We start from the raw sequence: 19,977 nt of genomic DNA, 5'->3' as shown, positions 1-19,977 counted from the left end.
TCAAAAACGACTGCTATATAGATTTTATTAAGGAAAAATCTCTAATAAAATTCATTTTCTCTTATTGTTTTTAATCGGCTTTCATCGTTTCAATGCGCTTGAATTTTGCGAGCCGGGCTCTCCCTAATTTGCATATATAATCCGTAATCGGCCCGTGGGCATTACGGCTGCATAATGACCGCTCAGATCTCGCTCTTAGCCAATCAGAGCGCGCGTTATATCAGCCAGAAGCCAAAGCCATATAATAAGCAGCTTTATTATATGGCTAGCTCCGCGAGCGGGCAAGATGAATCAAATCCTGCGCTGTGATTGGCTACCCGAGCGGGCAAGATGGAGCTATCTTGCCCGCTCGGGACTACCCGCCGTGTCCCGCAAGAAAAATTTCCCCGAAAGCCATTTAAAAAATCCTTTATTGACCAAGCTTGTTCGGTCAAGATGGCTGGATATTGACCTCGTTCTTTTCTTTGCGAGTTTATGGACCTCGACTCCGTCTCGGTCCATAAACACGCAAAAAAAGAACTTGGCCAATATCCAGCCATCTTGACCGAACAAGCTTGGTCAATAACCCATATTTACTGGACCCAGTCGTTCGCTTGTTACCTGTAGGGGTATGATCAGAAGCCGTGGCCATTACACTCTTTCTCTTACTCTGCTTACATCCAGCGCTCGCATTCAATTCGTTTTTGACGTTTAAATCATCTGAAGTGTTTCCTTCTGTTTTTGTCAGCGTCTTTGCTTATAGAGCATGCGTCATGGGAAGAGACCGAAGAACATGACATCGAGGCTGCTAAGAGGTAGAGTAAAGCCACATTAGTAGTCAGTCTTAGTAGCCTGTGTTACAGCCGCCCTCTTGGAAAGAAAAAATCACACAATTATCAACGGCAACACAGAGACGCTCTCTGTGGCACAGGCTACCACATTTGTTTCTGCTCTTTCACAGACACTTATCACAGCCAGTTTATAAGAATACTTCAGGCAGAAAATGTGGCCGTTTGTGCAACATAGAAGAATGTTCAGCTTTCGCTAGCTAACCTGAGATGCTTGAGTTCAGAGCAACGTTAATTTGTTTTGAAATGAGGTGGTATTGATCCACTTTGACACAATTTTAACTTTCTGTTCGAAATGAGCGTTTAGTTATCAGCCCCAAAATGTCTGAACTGGGTGCCTTTAAGTGCATGCAGCTGACGCTACTGTGGTAACGAACTGTAGGTTCGGTACGCATTAGATTCTGTTGGGTGATGAATATTTCGTAGGTTTTTAAAACTCTGAAGGTTCAGTTTCCACATGTGATAGAATGCTAAATCCGCTCAGCTCGTTTCACCTCACGCTGATGAAAGGATAAAAACTGAATAGAAACTCCCTGGCAACTGTCATACCTTGATTGGCTCTTGCTCATCCTCGTTCACGTTTAATTGTATAAACTATACAGAAAGAATACTAAGCGGGCGGTACAATTCTCTAGGTGGTGTCAACAGGACTTGACCCCGGTCCTCTCTCATCTCAGACACAACGCGTATGACGCGAAAAGCTCGGCGTGTGACCTGGCACTAGTCATGAAGGGACATTCAGAATTTACAACAACACGATGAGTGGTTTTGTTGTGTAAAGTGTAATTATTTGGCTGCAACCTTCAAATAATGCCGCAATGGTACACTTTACTCGAGTAAAACAACCTGAAAAATTTGCAAGGCTGCTATGGTGTGTGGAAACACAGCAAATTTGTCGGGAAACTTGATATTGTAAAGTACTTTCTTTAGGGAGAGTGTGATCCTGTTGGTAACCGCACAATGTCAGTTTTTGCGTCATCCACAAGCGCAAACTGGGAAGCAAGTGTTTCAATGCTATAATTGAGACTAAATATTTAAATGGAACTGTAATTCTAAACAGAGAGCTTGTGAAACTTACTAAAATTTGGGTGAAATTTGGGTATATTCACAACATCGCATTCCTTGGGACAGTTAATCTTGCCTTTCAATATTCAAAACTGATATTTTTGTATCTTGATCAGAAACTGAATCACTTATGTGAATGAGGCAAAATATTGTAAACGACGATTCCCCTATATGGTGGGAGTGAACAGATTTTTAAATTTACATTAAAGAATGATAGAATAGTACAATACTAGATTGAAATCTATAAAAGACAAGTGTAGGTACTATTAGGGGCTCTAAATTGTTATAGTTCGATCATACGCTTCATCTCAAATATACTCAAATTAGTGAACAGAATCAGTGGAGTTCATGAGTTTTAAAATTTGACTGGAAATGTTTCTGTACTTTGGAAAGCTGTTTACTTGGTCACACAAGGAGGTTTTACTGTATGAGCAGACCGTACTTGAGGGAGTTTATGTTTCCTCATCAGTGGATCTTTCGTTTATCTAAAGCATCACGTGAATTTGTAACTTAACTTGGAAGTGTAGAGCGATTTTGTTATTTTTTACTCGACACATCGTCTCTCAATCTCCCCTCTGAGAACACCCTTCCCACTTTCCAATCCATTGAAATCACTTGTCATCATCATTTGTTTGTTGTCTTAGTGGAGTGTTGGGTTCTAGGCTCTCAGCCTCTAGGCTACCTACTTTTATATTAGAGTTTTGTCCAATAGAGAGGCACTATGGCCTCATGGTTAGCACTCCGCATCGAGCAGTCTTGGTTCGAGCCCATGTTGGTGTCTTTGCACTGTGTTCTTTTTTGAGACGCTTTTCTTTCACAGTGCCTCTCTTCGTACTGCCTAAAGTATCAATAAGTTCCAGCGAAGTGTAAATAAATGCCCGACAAAACGTTTGGGTGGGGTGAGTGGGGAATAACCTGCAATGGACTAACATTCCATCCAGGGGTAGTAACGCCCGTAAACTCTTCCTGTTACGGAAACTGGGAAAAGCTCTGGTGTTGTAGGCTTCTTAAACCCGAGTATACACTCAACCTACTTATCAACTAAAAACTGTTCACGACTGAATGTTACTCTGTTTATTTTTTCACCCAGTTCTAACTTGAATAACTGGTTAGAACGTGCGTGTATTATTGCTAGCCAATCAAAATCAAACCAGTGGTGGTTTGGATTACGTGACGTTTTTTCAGCTCTTCTCATTGGTTATTTCGATTTGGCATGGCGCTCTAAGGATACGTCATTTTGCTTCAGTAGCGATTTTAATCTTCTCCCAGAAACTGGCTTTGATGTTGTACCTGGTTACCTCTAAACGAAATTCCATTAAGGTACATATTTACCGGACCATACTTTTTAACCCACAAAGAGAAACAACGCCAAAAGTTTTTGCCCTTTTCCATTTCTCCTCTTACTTGTTTACTTTATATTTATCTTTGTAATTTTAGAATGGAATAAATAAATAAAATGAAAATGAAATGAATGAAAAGTTAGGTATCAATCGATCCTGAAAACTTCGAGAACCGGCGACGCCCACACGATGATGTGTTCTTATAGGGAGAGAGTTAAATCAAATGGAGGGAAAATGACAAGAGAAGAACCAAGAACATGAATAATCGACAACCCAAACAACAATCAACCAACGCATTAAGGGCGACCTCCTCGTGCGTAGTGATCTGGAGAGCAACGGAGAGGTTTTCTGGCGGTGGCCGCACCCAAGCTGGATTTTAACGGTCGAAGGTAGAGAGAGTCTAGCCTTCAGATCAGCCTTTCCTGGAGGCTTGGAGGTCAGGTGAATTTAGCCATCTAATGCTGAACACAGGGCTTCGTAGTGGTCGAGTCTCCAACACCTCTTCCAGGAGGAGGGTTCCCTTATGAAAAGGTCGGGGAAGTTCGTCCGAAAATTTGAATTAAACCCCTAAAGGGTACCAATCTTGGCGTGGCTCGAGATAAATTTCGCCCTTACAAGATTTAAAAACGGACACGAGAGCGTTTTTTATTATCGGGTGCAACCCTAAAGGTCGGCACACACGGCGAGACTAGTCCCTGCAACTAGTCCCCTGAAGAGTTTACACGAAGGGACTGGTCGCAGGGACTTGTCCCATGAACAGTTCACAGGAAGCGTTCTGAGGAACAAGTCGCAGGGACTTGTTCCAAACATTCAAAGCAGTTTGAATTCGTGGGACTAGTCGCAGGAACCAACTGTTGGCCTCCACATCAAAAGATTATGACGCAGTGCGATATGAGCCACATGCAAGTTGCAATGTCGTTGGCCTCTTGTTACACTTATGCGGATCACGACTTATCTTCTTGGAGCTTCATAACCATGTATGTGCACAGGGAAGGCAGCAAAGGTTACAGCTGAGATGAGCTACAAAATAGCCTTCGGTGCATTCTCGTCACAATAAAGGTATGGGAAACTTAAACTTGCGATCAATCGTTGCTCGTCTTTTTTTTTAATATTCCCCATCATGAAGTACAATAGGAAAGTTAACACTCACAGCCGTACAATGAACTGAACAATTAAGACTGGTTACAGGATAGACAACATTTTTTCCAAAAAAATCTTTATTATTTTCCTCATATAAAATAAATGCCCTAACAGTTGTTCGCTTTGAACATGAAAACCCGTCTGCACATTTCTTGAGAATGACCAACACTTTTTCAAAAATTTAGCGTGAACGTTTGGTTGAGAAATTCCCGCAGGTCAGGGACAAGTAGCGCATTGCCGTATTTAGATTTCTTTGGTGCGTCCACACTTTAGAAAATTATTAGTAGGACAATTATTTTCACGCCTGGGTTAATGTTACTTGAATGGAGAGGATTCCAATTAGCGCAGACCATTAAAATCAACCTACAGGCTGATTTTTTTGCTAAATTTCAAGGTACACGATGTTCTAACCCAAAAGGATATGAATATGAATGATTCTAAAAAAATCGTCGTATTCTAAATTATAAACCGTTGCCTTTATTTAACCCAGGTTCCAACCTTTTCCTTAGTTCCAAGCAATAAACCGATGCAAAACTCTAAATACTAAACCGTCGACTAACTCCAAACCTTGGAGCAGTTTGGTTTTGAAACCAACAAAGAGTATACATAATTGATAACTGCCATTTTGTAGTCGGCTGAAAAGGAAATAAGGTTCTCAGGAAGAGCTTTCCGCTGTGACCGTAAATATTAACCAGTAGCTCGAATCTAACGATTTTTATCAACGTTACTCCATGATTTCAAATCTAACTAGAGTATTTTTCAGAATGACTATCGCGAAACCAAAACCGAGCTTGTCACATCTGACCAATCACAACAAAGGCAGCAGTTAACCAATCAGGGTTCAAAATAAAAACTTACAACTGACTCAAAGGGCGGGAAAACGCTGTCAATTTTAGTTCTGGGTTCTAATTGGCTGAAACAACTACGGGTTTGTTCTGAATGGTTGATCTGATGGTAACGACCTTTTCAATCAATATTGCGGCTTGTACTCACTGAAATATGTAATCGCCTCTAAGGGCCCCAAACGGTAACACCTACACGACTTTACCTCCTCACAGTTTGAAGGTAGCCTTCATGCAGACATTGTTGATCTACGTCAGTATGTCAGGATGTTCACACTGCTGCAGACATTAATACCCCCGGGGTGGACTCCCAAATAAAAAGGATGGTGGTGCTCGTCGGAAATTTTGAAAAGAACCCCTATGAGGTACCAAGATCCTGTTTTGTGGGCGGGGCTTGAAATTTTTCTCAACCTCTAAGAGGTGCTAATTCTGAGAGAAAATTAAAACTCAGTTGATTTTCAAATATCTTCTGTCATATTTGTTTTGGCTCAATACTCTAAAGGTACCGCGAAAGCTCTCGCTGTGGATCTTTCGAGGCTAAACTCCCTATAAGGTACGACGAGCACCGCGTTCTTTTTATAGGGGAGTCTCCCCTCCAGGATAATTGCTTAATAATGTTTATATTAATCAAGAGTCTACTTGATAATGTGGCAACATTTTTGGACGTACGCGGTGACTTGTTTCCTACCTCAAACCCCAGTTCCCAAACACGTGTGGAGAAAAACCCATTGAATGCCTGTGAGACGGTGCAAATGTGTTTCCTTTGCACCGTGATCAATGGCGGAAGAATGCATTATATGCGGTTGTTCGGGTTCAAAGCTAGCTCAGTGCAAAGATATTTCTTCCTGGACAACCCTATATTGTGCTGCCGTTATTCGGAGTCACGAACCGATTTTGGAGGATTTTTTTCTGATGATGGATTGGATTTTCTGATGATGCAGCAACTGGAACTGCACCTAGAAGAAGCCCTAGAGATGGAAATCAGCCAAATTCAGCGATTCTGCCTGATCAATGCTTGTTTTGTAAAAAGTCAAAGTACAAGCCAAACACAAAGACCAGAGAGAAGCTTCACAGTGTGCAGGAATTTCGCGCCGACGAGACGGTAAGAGCATGTGCTTCTCTTCATGTACAACAAAACACTGATATGAGTGAAGTAGCTCGGGATGTGATTTGGATTTGTGCAAAAGATCTCATTTCTAGCGAAGCGAAGTACCACGCCTCCTGCTACAAAAGTTTTGTAAGAATAATTTATTCCAATGCAAACGAAGGTCAAACTAGGTCGAATGAAACAGATTGTCATTACAGCCTGTTTATGAAGTTGTGTACTGTATGTGCGAAGATTTGATTGCCTACCCTGACATAATCGAGTATAAAGTTGTGAAAGAACTGTTTCTGAACAAAGCTAGTGAACCAGGAGCAACTGTCTCAGAATCACACAAAAAGAACCTCATACAAAAGCTGTCAACCAAGTTTCCAGAAATTAATTTCATCATTTACCAGTATAACAAGGTGTTAATGTATCCAAACTCATTAGCCATAAACAAAGTCGTCCTGGATTTCTTTGAGCTCAAAACCGAGCTAGAGTCAATTAAAGGTAGCAGGGATGACAACGAAAAGAGTGTGATAAAGACTGCACGATTAATTAACAATGAAATAAATTAATTAACAATGAAATAAATTAATTAACAATGAAATAAAGATCTTGAGCCGCAGATGTCTTGGCCGCCTAATGAGGACGATTTGAAATCAAGTAGAGCTAATGACTATATTCCATATCTACTTGATGTCTTTTTGACTGTGCTTATTTCTGGGAAATCGCTCGACAGTGAGAGCAGTAAGACAGAAAAAACAATAAGGCTAAAAGAATCTTTCGGACAAGATATTGTTTTTCTGTTACGAATGGGGCTGTGAAAACTCCAAAAAGCGTGTTGTTTCCTTCTGTTGTAAAGGCTCTGTGTAACGACATAGAGGTTGTGAAGCTTGTCAACAAATACGGCCACGGCGTAAGTTACGACCTGGTAGAAGAGATTGAGACCGAGTATGCGTTAGACGTTATCAACAAACAACGAGAAAACCGAGTCGCGGCCAGTATAACGCAGGAGGAGTGCAAGTCCACTGTCGCCCTAATGGTGGCCGATAACATTGATAACTTAGAGTGCACATTGAGCGGGTCTGGAACGTCCCATCGCGTGAACTCTATCCTCGTCACGGAGAGAAATGAGAGAGAGAGTGGAGACGAGTCAGATGACCAGGACTACGCACCACCAGTGGCGAAGAAATGTAGGAGATCCTTGCCAGCGACTGTTGTGACTGAAGAGATCCCCGAGTACTACGGCGCAAAAAGGGTGGGGCCAGGGGAACTGCCGCACGTTCAAAACCTTGGAGTACTTCTTACAGTGAGAAAGCAAAGGAACTGACATTGCGCCACCTCGCTTGGCTCGAGGTAAGAAAGCTCGAAACACACCCATAACTACTTGTGCCTGAATGGACTGGCTTCAACATTAAAGTCCGCGATCGTGTTGTGGTTGTTGAGAGCACAATTAGTTATTTGGACACTATAGACTCTCCTGCCACAAACCTGAAGACCGCGTACGAGGTTCTGTCTCGAGGGTGTGAGATAAAAGATCGGATGCAGTTGAACGCTGTTGTTTGTGTTTTTGATCAGGCTTTTTATGCCAAGGCCATGGAGGTTTACTGGAAACGCAAAGAGCTATTTGTTGCCCTAGTCATAATGATGGGAGGTTTTCATTTGTTTTTAATGCTCTTAGGAGTAATTGGAAGCCGATTCGGGGATGCAGGGCTTAGAGAGCTAGCTGTCAAGAGCACTGTTGTGGCAGAGGGTTCTGTGGATAAGGCTCTAAATGGAAAACAGTACAGTCGAGCTGTGCGTCTTCATGAAGCCCTCATGAGATTGCTCTTGAAAGAGTTTGAGTCTTCATTCCAGTCGTTTCCAGCCGTCAACTTGGAACAGCTGAAACTAGACCCCAACCAAGAGGAGTTTGAGCGAGTGATGAACAGCCATGAGTTCCGCGAGTTTGGAGATCAGTTCCATGTCTGTGTACAGGGAATGGAGGAGAAAGGCTCATTCTTAGGGAGGTTCTGGCTCTCGTACTTGGAGCTGTGCGAGCTGATGCTGAACCTCATCTACGCGTCGCACACTGGTAGCTGGGAGTTATATTTGTCATGCATCGAAGAGGTGATACCATGGGCGTTTGAGTGTGATCGCCAAAACTACGCGCGCTACCTCATCCCATTCCTGGACGACTTGCGCCATTTGCCAGTCAGAATGTCGAAGGTATACACAGCCTTCAGCAAAGGTCATTTTTCCGTTCAGTTGGGGGCCGTAATCCTTTCGAACTTTCGAAGCTTGGAGATGCAACTTGACCCAGGCTTTGACAAAAACTGCTTCATGAAAGCCCTTATCGGCGTACACGCGATCACAGGCTGTGATACCATCTCTGCCTTCTCCGGGAAAGAGAAGTGGAAAGCAGTCCAGCTTCTCCAACGCAGTGAAAAGTGCGTCCGAGCTATGGCAAGTATTGGGGAGGAGTGGGAAGTATCTGAGGATAGCTTTAAAGATACGGATGCCCTCGTGTGTCAGATTTACGGGCGCAAAGTAGATGTGCTGTGCTATGAGATCCACTGTGCCAAAGGCGGAAAGGTTGAGCCAGAGGCTTTGCCGCCATGCGATTCATCTTTACGACTTCACGTAACAAGAGCAAATTATCAAGCAGCAATTTGGAGAAGAGCCATTGTTCCCCATCCGGTAATCCCCTCCCCTGGTGGGCACGGCTGGGAAGTAGACAACATCTCAAATGTCGTGGAATTTGTGTGGCTTGGATCTAAGCCGGCTCCAGATGAGGTGCTGGAACTACTCTCCTGTACGTGCAAGAGAGCATGCTCGGTCGACAACTGGGGCTGCTTGAAGGCGGGTCTGAAGTGCACTGACATGTGCAGTGTCCAGTGTGAGAATATGGTGACTGATGATGGCGTTCAGTATGAGAGTGAGGATAGTGACTCTGAAGATGTGGAGGATTGATACGGGTAAGTACGTTCAAGGGTGTAGGTTACTGGAATAGTGAACATGAGGATAGTTATTACATTTTGCTGTGTCTTTCTTCAGGTTAGATATAGCAAGATCACATGTTTTATAACGCTTTCTGCAACTAAGGAACGTAGGAGCCTTCTATTGTGAAATACGATGTTCGAGAGGCAAAAGCAGTACATGACATGAACGTATCTCTATGTTATAGATCCCACATGCAAGTAACAACCTTGAAGCAGGACGTTATACAAACGTCGCACTCCTGTATTCAGAGAGCTCTAGACTGAAGTGTAGACCTAGTTATCTACTCTGATTTGTGCTTCATTGATTCATGGCGTAGTACACTAAACTAAATGTGGAAAAAGACGTTGGCAATGGCTCTAAGCACGTTTTTGTAGCACTGTGATGCAGAAGCCTTAATGGTCGTTTCAGTTATTTCACATATTTAGAAAACAAAATGGCGGTCATTGTGACATCATTTATGACATCATCATAGCTAAAATAACCGTAAAGAAAGCTGAAATGATATCTCTGATACGCATTATCACAAATATACGTCTAGGCAAAAAAAAAACTGTGTGCATTTAAGAAAGAATAACAATTGTAAAGGTGTTTTTAGAAATGCAAGATGGCGACCAAACGGAGGTTTTGAGGGCCAAATTTAAAATTCGATTTACAAAGTGAAAGCTACCGTTCTATACTTGCCATCATACATTTTTATGACGCTTAATAGTCAAATATTAAGATTATGCAAGTTTTGTTTGTTCCCCGTAAGTGAGCCATGCAACCCCCTCAGCTGATGGACTATTTCTTATTGTTAAACATTCATTTTAATTAATGTTAGTTTTTAGAATCTGTTTGTAAATCAGGACAGTGAGTTATATTCCCAAGTTAATTTATTGAAAAATATATTTTAATTACATTCGTCGGTTACAGGACTGAACGTACTTTACACATTCAACTTTCAATACACAAAATTACATTGTTTACATTTTCCTTTCGACATTGCAATTCATCATTTACACTATCAAACTACTTTTCTCGGCTAATCCGCCTTTGTGGAAAATTCTTACTTGTGCGATTGTATTTCAGTGCGTCAAATAACACACACAAAATATACCTGCCCTGTGAAGTACAGTAAACAACGTTTGTGCTACTAAAGGTTTCAGTTTGTTGTACTAAGATTCAGGCGAATTATTTCAATTTCAGATTTGATTTCCTTGTTCTGCTTTGTTTCACACCAGTATTGCTCTATAAACATTTAACGACAAAGCCAACGTCTTTTATAACACTACAGCACTGTAAACAGTACAACTATGTAATCAGTAATTGATGATTCACTTTCTTCTCATCACCTGTTTCCTTTGTAACGTATGAGTGTCGTAGGGAAAAATTAGCTTTGGGTTAGTCTTGGGAATTGAAAGATTAAGACGAAATCCGATAGAAAATCGAGCAATTTCAGGTTTTAGTGGACAAAAATCTGGTACCAGAATAATTTAAAGTATTTTACAGTCATTTTTACATTTTCTCAAAGCTAAATACATAAATAATTGCCTGAAATAACACCGAAAACAATTTCCCATGGGAACGAGAGAAAATAAATTTCAAAGTTCAGAGAACTTGTGCAAACACTGGCAAAATTTCATCATCAACTTCATTTCACCAGTACTTTCAAGTGTTTCATATGAAGTTCATCATTCGTTTTCGGCGTTTGGTGTTGCTAGAAATTATTTCAGTTTGAGAAGATATTTAAAACAGTCGCACAGAAGTTTGCAATACGATGTAAATAATCTTGGTACTAGGCTTTTGTCCACTTGTTACTCGAACTCCTGGTGAAAAATGTTCTCTTAGAGAGTTCCAAGTAAAAAGCGAATTCAAACCGGCAACGAAAATTGCTCTTTTGTGCATACATCTCACTTTTGTTTCTGATGGAAAACAGTTTTTGAGCTTAAAGCTTTAATTTTGAAAGCAGTCGCAATTTTCCTTTCTTTGAAAAAACGAACATCCACAACTTGAAGGTTTTTTTTTAAATCTGCGACAAATGAGCTAAATTAATTGTCCTGAAGTAATATGTATTTAAAGAGTAAACAATAATGCAGGAAACTGTCCCGGTTGAACGGTTGTAATGTTACGTAGCCGATCCAATAGGTTAGATGCAAACGTATCCTCAATATCTAAAAATGTAAAAGTTACTCCAGAACATGTAACAGTGCTATCACCGTTGTCTCCACAAGCAGAATTAGGGCCAGTTACTTTAGCACCTACATGGTATTCGGTGTTTCTCTTTAAAATAACGCTGTCAAACAAGACTTTAAAACCGAAATAGTTAAATTTCTCTCCCTGTAAAAGCTCCGAGGAAAATTGCCCAGTTCTAAGCGCCAAAACTGTACTGCTTCCCAACGCCCTTACCTTCAATTCTACCGAATAAGTATTATTCTCACTACCAAATAAGCACACTCCGAGTAGCTTGATATCTCTGTTCACAGAAAATATGATATTATGGTCTATCGAGGGGCCATCAGCTTTCAATCCGCAACCAGATAACGAGTTAAATCTACAGCATCGTTGAATATCACCTTCAGAACCTGATCTTTTAGTTTTTGAAAATTCTTTCGACGGACTCGGGACTGAATTCCGAAGTTTGAGGACACTGACGATTTCTTCTTTTGTTAATATTTTACTGTCTAAAACCACACTAGCGAAATCTTTTTCATCCATTATTGGAAAACGTATCGCTTTAATGATTTCTTCTCCAAGAATTCTTCTTTTTGCTTTCCCATCTGCCGCTAAACCTTGCTTCTCACATTCCTTTGTCGCCCACAAGTCAACAGCTTTAAACAGCTCTATCTCTTCAACATTCAGATTGTCGCGCTTGACTACTGCTTCAAGTAACGACCTCTCAATGGTCTCAAGACATTCTGATTTCAAAGCCTCGTCTGTCTGTTTGCTGATCAGTTTCCAACATCGATCCACCAGCTTTTTCTCTTCGAATTTCTGAGCAGAGGGCAAGATGCTGAAAACATTCGATGGATCTAAGTTATCTTGCAGATATTTCATGCATTTATCAGCCAGTGAAGGCACCATGTATTTCTTCGCCAAATACAACACTCCCATCACATTACTTCCGCTCAAGATCACTTCATCGCTGTACATGTAACGAAACAACTCCAAAAGACTGTCGTACTCACAGTCAGGTAGTTCAATAGAGTCAGTAGTCTCCGCCAGCTCACCATAAAACATGGCTTCAAACACAGGACTGCTAATCGACAGCACAAACTTGTGAGCAGGAATCACTTGTTTATTTTCACTTTTGCCCTGAGCGGCCTTTCGCACAACAAACTTCACATCGCTGAAGAGATTGTTGTTGAACATAACCTTGCTTCTTTCTCTGATGGTGGGTCTTGTTGTTTGCCAGTTTCTCTCGACGACAGACATGATTTCTGTACTACTGACATCAACGTAGTTTAAACCAGGAGCGTTTGAGGTTGCTTGACCGTGTAGATTCGTGATAAAAAGTGGGTGGCAACTCGAGACAGCGGTCGGTTCAAAAATTTGAATATAAAATTACTTAAATGGAAGTTGGTGTGACCAGTCACGCTAAGAGAGTGTCTGGTCACGCCTTCCTTAATATCAGTCGGATTTTCCCAGGAATATTGTACCAAGAAAAATAGAGTAGAAAATAAGTTTCCTACGGCTTACACTCTTTTTTCTTTTTATAAGAATATTGTTTTTCCGGCCCAGGATGAATGGTCTTATTTTCTACCGATTTTTATAGACTGAAAAGTGGGAGGCACGGTGGCCTCATGGTTAGTGCACTCGTCTTCGGATCGAGCGGTCCGGGTTGTGTTGTGTTCTTGGGCAAGACACTTTACTCTCATAGTGCCTCTCTCCACCCAGGTGTAAAACTGGGTAACCTTGCGATGGACTAGCATCCTATCCAGGGGGGAGTAGAAATACTCCTAGTCGCTTCATGCTACAGAAACCGGGATAAACTCCGGCCTGGTGGGCCACCTGGCTCGTATGCAGACTTAACGTTCACCGTATAGACTGAAAATATTCTTGTGAATATTTTTAGATTATTGCGTGTGCCATTTCTGTTTTCGAATATATTTGGTGTCTGGTTGAAGTTAAAGTAATGTTGGAGTCAGCCTGCAGGTATCAAAGCCTGATATGACGCACATAACTTCTTGCAGAAATGTTATTGGCATCAAACGTACGGCTAGTGCTGTTTTTGTTGCTGCTTTGCTATAGTTCTGCCGGTCAGAGAAAAGGAAAAATTTTATATGGTTTAGTTTAAAACATATAATTGTATATACAAATTTTCAACTTACAAAATTATGTTTTTTTAAAAATCTCGGTCTCGAATTTAGTATTGGTATATTCTTGACATTTTTGCAAATTTCTGCCTCGATATTTTTATAAAATATATTCGTCTGGTTTGAAACCATACTCATGCAGGGAGTGTAGTTACTGTAAAGCAACCGACAAAGTTGACAAGAAAAACTTATTAGGGGAAGCAATAAATACTAGACTAGTTTTCCTAATACAACAGTGGTCAATTTTGTCTTAAGGCGTGTTTTATTTGGGGTCGGGTAGCTGCTCTCGCTGGGTCTCACGTGAATGGCTCGATACCCTTTAAGAGAACAAAAGAGCAAACAACAGAAACAATGTCCCTAGCCCTACAACAATAACAGCTGCTACAATGATTAAACAATAGCAGCTTACGAGAGCTGCTACACTTCTATTTACTTGGCGTGTTTGTGAATGAGATATAAAAACTAACTTGTACTGCAACTGTGAGGGTAGACTGAGCACAACTGGAGAATGCGCTTCGGGCGCCTAACTTTGTTTGCAACGTTTGCGTATAATGATCCCCCAGTTGATTTATTGAAAATATGTATCTCAATAACATTCATTTATTACAGGACTGAACTTACATTACACAGACAACTTTCATCACATGAAATTACATTGTTTACGTCTTTTTTTTTTTTCATAAAATTTTGCAATTCATCATTTACACTACCAACCTACTTTTCTCCGTTCATCTTTGTGGGAATTTCTTACCCCTGGCATTATTGTTCCATGTGTCAAATAATCCTACACAGAAAAATATCACAAAATGTACAGGCACAGTGAAATATAGATTCGTGCTCCTTGATAAATCTAAACATTTTTTAGTAAACAATGTTCTTGTCACCTAAGGTTTCAATATCTTATGGTGAGATTAAGGCAGGTTATTACAATTTGAGATTTGCTTTCCATTTCCTGCTTTGTTTTACACGATTGCATTGTAAACATTTAACAACGAAGCCCCTTTACAACACTTGTAACAGCGTATATAGTATAACTATTTGTCCAGTATTTGATGATTTTCTATATTCTGGTCACCTGTTTCCTTTGCAATGTATGTGTGTCGAAAGCAGAGGGAAAATAACGCGAAAAGAACATGAAATAGTGGGTGCGTCCGATCTTGGAACTAGAAGACAGGACAGCACACGGCTAGTACCACCGCCTCGTGAGAGAACTGAGTTTGGATGATCGAAAATATTATTTCAGGTAAACGGGATTAACCTTCTTGATCTCAAGGCCCGCACCAGTTGATGTCACCGCCGTTTTGAAAATAGTGCTGTTGGTGTACTGGGTTCGACAATTCTTGCAGCGATGTGATTGGTTTTTTGTTATGTTGTTACAGTGTCAATGTTGTTCGCACGACATGAGTATAATGACATAAGGAAAAGATCAGTTTTTTCTTTATGTCGTTTTGTTCATGTTGTTGTGATATTACGTCAGCATGTTCACACTGCAAACACAACGACATAAATGTGGTAAAGCCATTCCTATGTCTTTATGTCGCAAATGTGAACCAGGCTTTATATCGCAAAGAAAAGCTTGCGACATTCGGGTGTGGTCACGTGTGTACTGCATCTTCCAATTAGTAGACAGCAACGTGGACTAGTGTTCTGCGCATGCATTACAAGTAAAGCGCGTTGTTCTAGACAGTATTGGAGTATTATGGTAGTCTGGTTATTTGTCCAAATCTTTGATATGTCAATGAAAATGTAAGAGGTTTAGCTTTGTGTATATTTAGTGTAGCGTGCCTCATATTTGTTGTTCTGAATGGTTAACGATGTCCAGTATTCTGTGCGTTGCTGTGCTGTCAGTTTTTGATACAATTAGGGTTATAAGCAGAGTAATAATAAACCAATAAAACAAAGTGGAATTTAGACTTGTAGCCAAAGTGAAACAATGCTCAGAGCTTTGTTATTGTAGTTTAATTTCAATTGGGAAACGTTTTGTTACATGTACATGAGCGACGATTGTTCTCATCTTTAAAACAACTGCTGGACTTGAGTTGTATCAATGGACTCTCAAGATTAAGATGTAAATTCTCCTTTGCCGTTGTCATTGTTATTATGCTAGTTCTGGTTGTATGTCAGCCCAAACCTGATTTCTTAGTTGATTCATTACTATTCTCTCATCATCTGTGCGGAACGGTTTTCTGATGCGTACGGAGAAATAAGATGTCGATTGTTGTTGCTAATGACCAAATAATAGCCCTTGAGCCGCCTTGCCTGAGCTCTGTTTACTGGGAAACAAAAACCAGACATGAGATTGTAGTAATATGGTTGTGGGTAAGACTCCTAGTCACTTTAATAAAATATCAAATTCATCGAAAAACTCCTTCATACATAGTTTGGCTCAGTAAAGGTGTGGGCACTGAACACGTACCAAGACAAGCGGCTAGGATATGGGAAGGAGGAGGAATGAAAAACATGTCTTTACTGCAGATGAAATTGGGATAACACTCGAGCTTACACATGGCTGGGCTGGTCACATGACCCCATGTTCAAACCCTAGAGGGGACTAATGTTTATCAGTTCCAGTCTACTTCTCCCTACTGTTTAAAGTCAGTAATAAATTGCAAATGACTTAAATCGAAAGTAAAGACATCAAAATCCTATTTTCCAAGGAAAAATTTTAATTTTTTCAGAACCTTTTTTGTATGAACATTGAGGCTGAGATTGAACCAAATTGAAGAACATGCTAAGAACCCCGCAGATTGAGAGTCACTAGAGGAAGTTTATTTTGACAAATTGTTGAAAGAATAGTGTGAATTCTGCTAAAACCTAAAACTTGAGTCTATACGGTCCAATAATCAAGAACTTTTAAGGTCGATTGTCACTAGCGCATAACTGGGAAAAATAACTGACAATTTTTTTTTTCCAATAACAATTATAGTCAAACTATGGCCCTGTCCACACTACGCCAGTGAATTAAATTTGAAAACGGAGCTTTATTTCTACGGTTAGGCCTACCGTCCACACTAATCCGTCACGAAAACGGAGCTTTATTTCTACGGTTAGGCCTACCGTCCACACTAATCCGTCACGAAAACGGAGCTTTATTTCTACGGTTAGGCCTACCGTCCACACTAATCCGTCACGAAAACGGAGCTTTATTGTTACGGTTAGGCCTACCGTCCACACTAATCCGTCACGAAAACGGAGCTTTATTTCTACGGTTAGGCCTACCGTCCACACTAATCCGTCACGAAAACGGAGCTTTATTGTTACGGTTAGGCCTACCGTCCACACTAATCCGTCACGAAAACGGAGCTTTATTTCTACGGTTAGGCCTACCGTCCACACTAATCCGTCACGAAAACGGAGCTTTATTGTTACGGTTAGGCCTACCGTCCACACTAATCCGTCACGAAAACGGAGCTTTATTTCTACGGTTAGGCCTACCGTCCACACTAATCCGTCACGAAAACGGAGCTTTATTTCTACGGTTAGGCCTACCGTCCACACTAATCCGTCACGAAAACGGAGCTTTATTTCTACGGTTAGGCCTACCGTCCACACTAATCCGTCACGAAAACGGAGCTTTATTTCTACGGTTAGGCCTACCGTCCACACTAATCCGTCACGAAAACGGAGCTTTATTTCTACGGTTAGGCCTACCGTCCACACTAATCCGTCACGAAAACAGAGCTTTATTTCTACGGTTAGGCCTACCGTCCACACTAATCCGTCACGAAAACGGAGCTTTATTTCTACGGTTAGGCCTGCCGTCCACACTAATCCGTCACGAAAACGGAGCTTTATTTCTACGGTTAGGCCTACCGTCCACACTAATCCGTCACGAAAACGAAACTTTTCGGAAACGATGATGTCACGATAATCACGTGATTTCCATGACCGAGTTTTCCTCAAACACAAATCCTTGCGTGTGGTTGGTCCGTTCTCAAATTGATCCGGCGCAGTGTGGATCATAAAAAAGGAAAAGCGAATAAAAAAAAATTGACTCGAGCTTGACTTGGGCTGCGATACAACTCCTCCATAAGATAAAGCCAATCAAACTACGAGAATAATTCGACATATTATAAAAATTGACATGAATCTATAGAGAAAACATTAATTCGGGAAACTGACCCTGTTGGATGTATGTTCCATTACTACTGAATAAAGTGTTACTAAATTTAAAAGTTACCCCTGAACATGTAACAAACTGATCACCGTTGTCTCCACATGTCGAATCAGGGCCAGTTATTTTAGCTTCTACTTCGTACAAGGTCTTTTTCTCTAAAAGGACCTGTTCGTTGTCAACCAAGACTTTAACACCGAAATAGGTAAATTTGTTTCCCTGTAATAGCTCTGATGAAAATGTTCCAGTTTTAAGGACCAAAACTTTGAAACGTTTGAGATCCCTTACCACCAGTTCTACGGAGTAAGTACTATTCTCACTACCAAATAAGCACACTCCGAGTAGCTTGGTATCTCTGTCCACTAAAAATAAGATACAATCTTGACCTCTCGAGGGGCCATATTTCCATCTGCGGCCTGATAACGAGTTAAATCTACAGCATCGTTGTATGTCACCGGTTGAAACAGATCTTTTAATTTTTGGAAAGACCATTGGAGAACTCGGGACTGAATTAAGATGTTTGATAACACTGACGATTTCTTCTTTTGTTAATATTTTGCTGTCTAAAACCACACTAGCGAAATCTTTTTCATCCATTATTGGGAAGCGTATCGCCTTAATTATTTCTTCTCCAAGAATTCTTCTTTTCGCTTTTCCATCTGCTGTTAAACCTTGCCTTTCACATTCCCTCGTCGCCCACAAGTCAACAGCTTTAAACAGCTCTATCTCTTTGATCGTTAGATTGTCATGCTTGACTACTGCTACAAGTAAGGACCTCTCAATGGTCTCGAAACACTCTGATTTCACCGCCTCTTCTGTTTGTTTACTGATCACTTTCCAACATTGATGAAACAGCTTGTTCTCTTCGTATTTCTTCGCAGATGGCAGGATGCTGAAAATATTTGATGAATCTAAGTTATCTTTCAGATATTCAATGCATTTATCAGCCAGCGAAGGCACCATGTACTTCTTCGCCAAATACAACACTCCCATCACATTACTTCCGCTCAAATTCACTTCATCGCTGTACATATAACGAAACAACTCCAAAAGACTGTCGTACTCACAGTCAGGTAGTTCAATACAGTCTGTAGTCTCTGCCAGCTTACCGTAAAACATTGCTTCAAACACAGGACTGCTAGTCCCTAGCACAAACTTGTGAGTAGGAATCACTAGTTTACTTTCATTTTCGTCGTCGGCTCTTTTGACGAGAAACTTCACATCGCACTCGTTGAACATAAACTTGCTTCTTTCTCTAACTGTTGGTGTTGTTGTTTGCCAGTTTTCCTTGAAGACAGACATGATTTCTTTACTGAAATCCACGTAGTTTGAACCAAGAGAGTTTGATATTGCTAGACCGTGTAGAGTCGTGATAAAAAGTTGGTGGCCACTCGAGACAGCGGTAGATTAAAATATTTGAATTTAAAGATACTTACAAAGTAAATAAACTGCAAAGCCGTGAACTAAGAAAACAGGCAGTGCTGGCCAGACCAGCCTTCTTCACTGAGGTTTAGATATTCACTAAATTATAAAAATGAAATTACAATATTATATATAATGGTGGATGTCGTAACACATACTTCGAAACTAAAAGGAGTGGCGGAAATGACGAACAAAACGAACTAAATAAAGTTAAGATGAAGCGGGTCTACGCAGGTAAATACCTCTTACTAACTGAGTCCGAGGGCCGTACTGTACGTTACGGACCGAGATTTTTTCCCCATCGATTTATGGCCTAAGCGCGAATCGCGCGGGCCATAAATCGAAGGGGAAAAACGAGTATCCGTAACTTACAGTACGGACGCAGAAAACGAGGTTAGTAAGATATTTTTTATAACTTCTGTGTGTCTGACGAGTTGAGGAACGATTTCTATTCACGCGGAACAGCCTCAAATTTCTGACGCAATTCGAGTCAATTTGAAATCGTTGTTAAGTGACTCGTAAGTCTCTAGAAGGTTTTAATACACAATTCCAGGAGTAAAAGAAAGTTTTAAACTTTTACTTGCTAAAAAGTTAAGAACACCTGGCGACAAATTACAAGACATTTTGGCAACAAAAACAGCTTTTAATTTTAGCGGGCCGTACAGTAGAATACACCCCGCTAAATTGACCAATCACAGCGCGCGTACTAATTGAGAGATATAATAACATGTTTTTCGATTCATCGCGTCTATTCATATGGAGCGTTTTCAGTCACGTGACCAGCAGCCATGCAAATTTAGTGGAACAAATGAAACTGTTTAGATAAGAAAAGAGTCGAACTCCTAAAGGATTGGTTTGTTACACCA

At 40.8% G+C, this 19,977-nt stretch overlaps 6 protein-coding genes and 1 pseudogene across 20 annotated transcripts in view; 2 read left to right on the top strand and 5 right to left on the bottom strand.

Moving 5' to 3' along the window:
- LOC145464380 (uncharacterized) overlaps window positions 1–9,742 on the top strand; it is a 49,642-nt gene extending 39,900 nt beyond the window's left edge. The window contains exon 2 of the mRNA XM_081448258.1: window positions 3,741–9,742. Coding sequence (XP_081304384.1) covers window positions 7,844–9,253 — 1,410 coding nt within the window. The 5' untranslated portion in view covers window positions 3,741–7,843 and the 3' untranslated portion in view covers window positions 9,254–9,742. The remainder of the gene's footprint in view (window positions 1–3,740) is intronic.
- Window positions 1–15,867, bottom strand: part of LOC145464384 (BTB/POZ domain-containing protein 6 pseudogene) — a 38,813-nt pseudogene extending 22,946 nt beyond the window's left edge. Inside the window, exon 1 of the transcript XR_014041429.1 lies at window positions 15,850–15,867. The product of XR_014041429.1 is annotated as a BTB/POZ domain-containing protein 6 pseudogene (transcript). The remainder of the gene's footprint in view (window positions 1–15,849) is intronic.
- LOC145464371 (acyl-CoA dehydrogenase family member 11-like) overlaps window positions 1–19,977 on the top strand; it is a 97,040-nt gene that overhangs the window by 32,954 nt on the left and 44,109 nt on the right. Inside the window, exons 13-14 of one of the 14 annotated variants that reach the window (XM_081448247.1) lie at window positions 728–794; window positions 1,463–1,494. The exons of 11 other annotated variants lie outside the window; for them this stretch is intronic. In XM_081448247.1, coding sequence (XP_081304373.1) covers window positions 728–742 — 15 coding nt within the window. In that variant the 3' untranslated portion in view covers window positions 743–794; window positions 1,463–1,494. Of the gene's footprint in view, window positions 1–727; window positions 1,556–19,977 lie in introns of those variants that run through there. 2 more of the 14 variants (XM_081448248.1, XM_081448246.1) reach the window with 2 other exon arrangements.
- The window catches only part of LOC145464378 (BTB/POZ domain-containing protein 6-like), a 39,481-nt gene that overhangs the window by 4,160 nt on the left and 15,344 nt on the right, over window positions 1–19,977 (bottom strand). The gene's annotated exons all lie outside the window — the stretch shown is intronic.
- The window catches only part of LOC145464393 (BTB/POZ domain-containing protein 6-like), a 68,100-nt gene continuing 57,988 nt past the window's right edge, over window positions 9,866–19,977 (bottom strand). The window contains exon 2 of the mRNA XM_081448269.1: window positions 9,866–10,283. The gene's annotated coding sequence lies outside the window, so the exon portion shown is untranslated. The remainder of the gene's footprint in view (window positions 10,284–19,977) is intronic.
- Window positions 10,283–12,983, bottom strand: LOC145464382 (BTB/POZ domain-containing protein 6-like). The gene has a single exon (XM_081448260.1). The coding sequence runs from the start codon at window positions 12,692–12,694 to the stop codon at window positions 11,336–11,338; it is 1,359 nt and encodes a 452-aa protein (XP_081304386.1). The 5' UTR covers window positions 12,695–12,983; the 3' UTR covers window positions 10,283–11,335.
- On the bottom strand, window positions 17,651–19,897 carry LOC145464391 (BTB/POZ domain-containing protein 6-like). Its single transcript, XM_081448267.1, has one exon. It carries the CDS (start codon window positions 18,989–18,991, stop codon window positions 17,666–17,668), a length of 1,326 nt encoding a protein of 441 aa, XP_081304393.1. The 5' UTR covers window positions 18,992–19,897; the 3' UTR covers window positions 17,651–17,665.

The sequence above is a fragment of the Orbicella franksi genome, chromosome 12 (assembly GCF_964199315.1).
Source record: "Orbicella franksi chromosome 12, jaOrbFran1.1, whole genome shotgun sequence".
Classification (NCBI taxonomy): Eukaryota; Metazoa; Cnidaria; class Anthozoa; order Scleractinia; family Merulinidae; genus Orbicella; species Orbicella franksi.
The sequence above is the reverse complement of the archived record's forward strand: the minus strand, read 5'-3'. Positions and strand labels throughout refer to the sequence as shown.

Coding starts and splice junctions, on each gene's coding strand:
- LOC145464382 (XM_081448260.1), bottom strand. CDS start 12,694: ATGTCTGTCGTCGAGAGAAACTGGCAAACAACAAGACCCACCATCAGA.
- LOC145464391 (XM_081448267.1), bottom strand. CDS start 18,991: ATGTCTGTCTTCAAGGAAAACTGGCAAACAACAACACCAACAGTTAGA.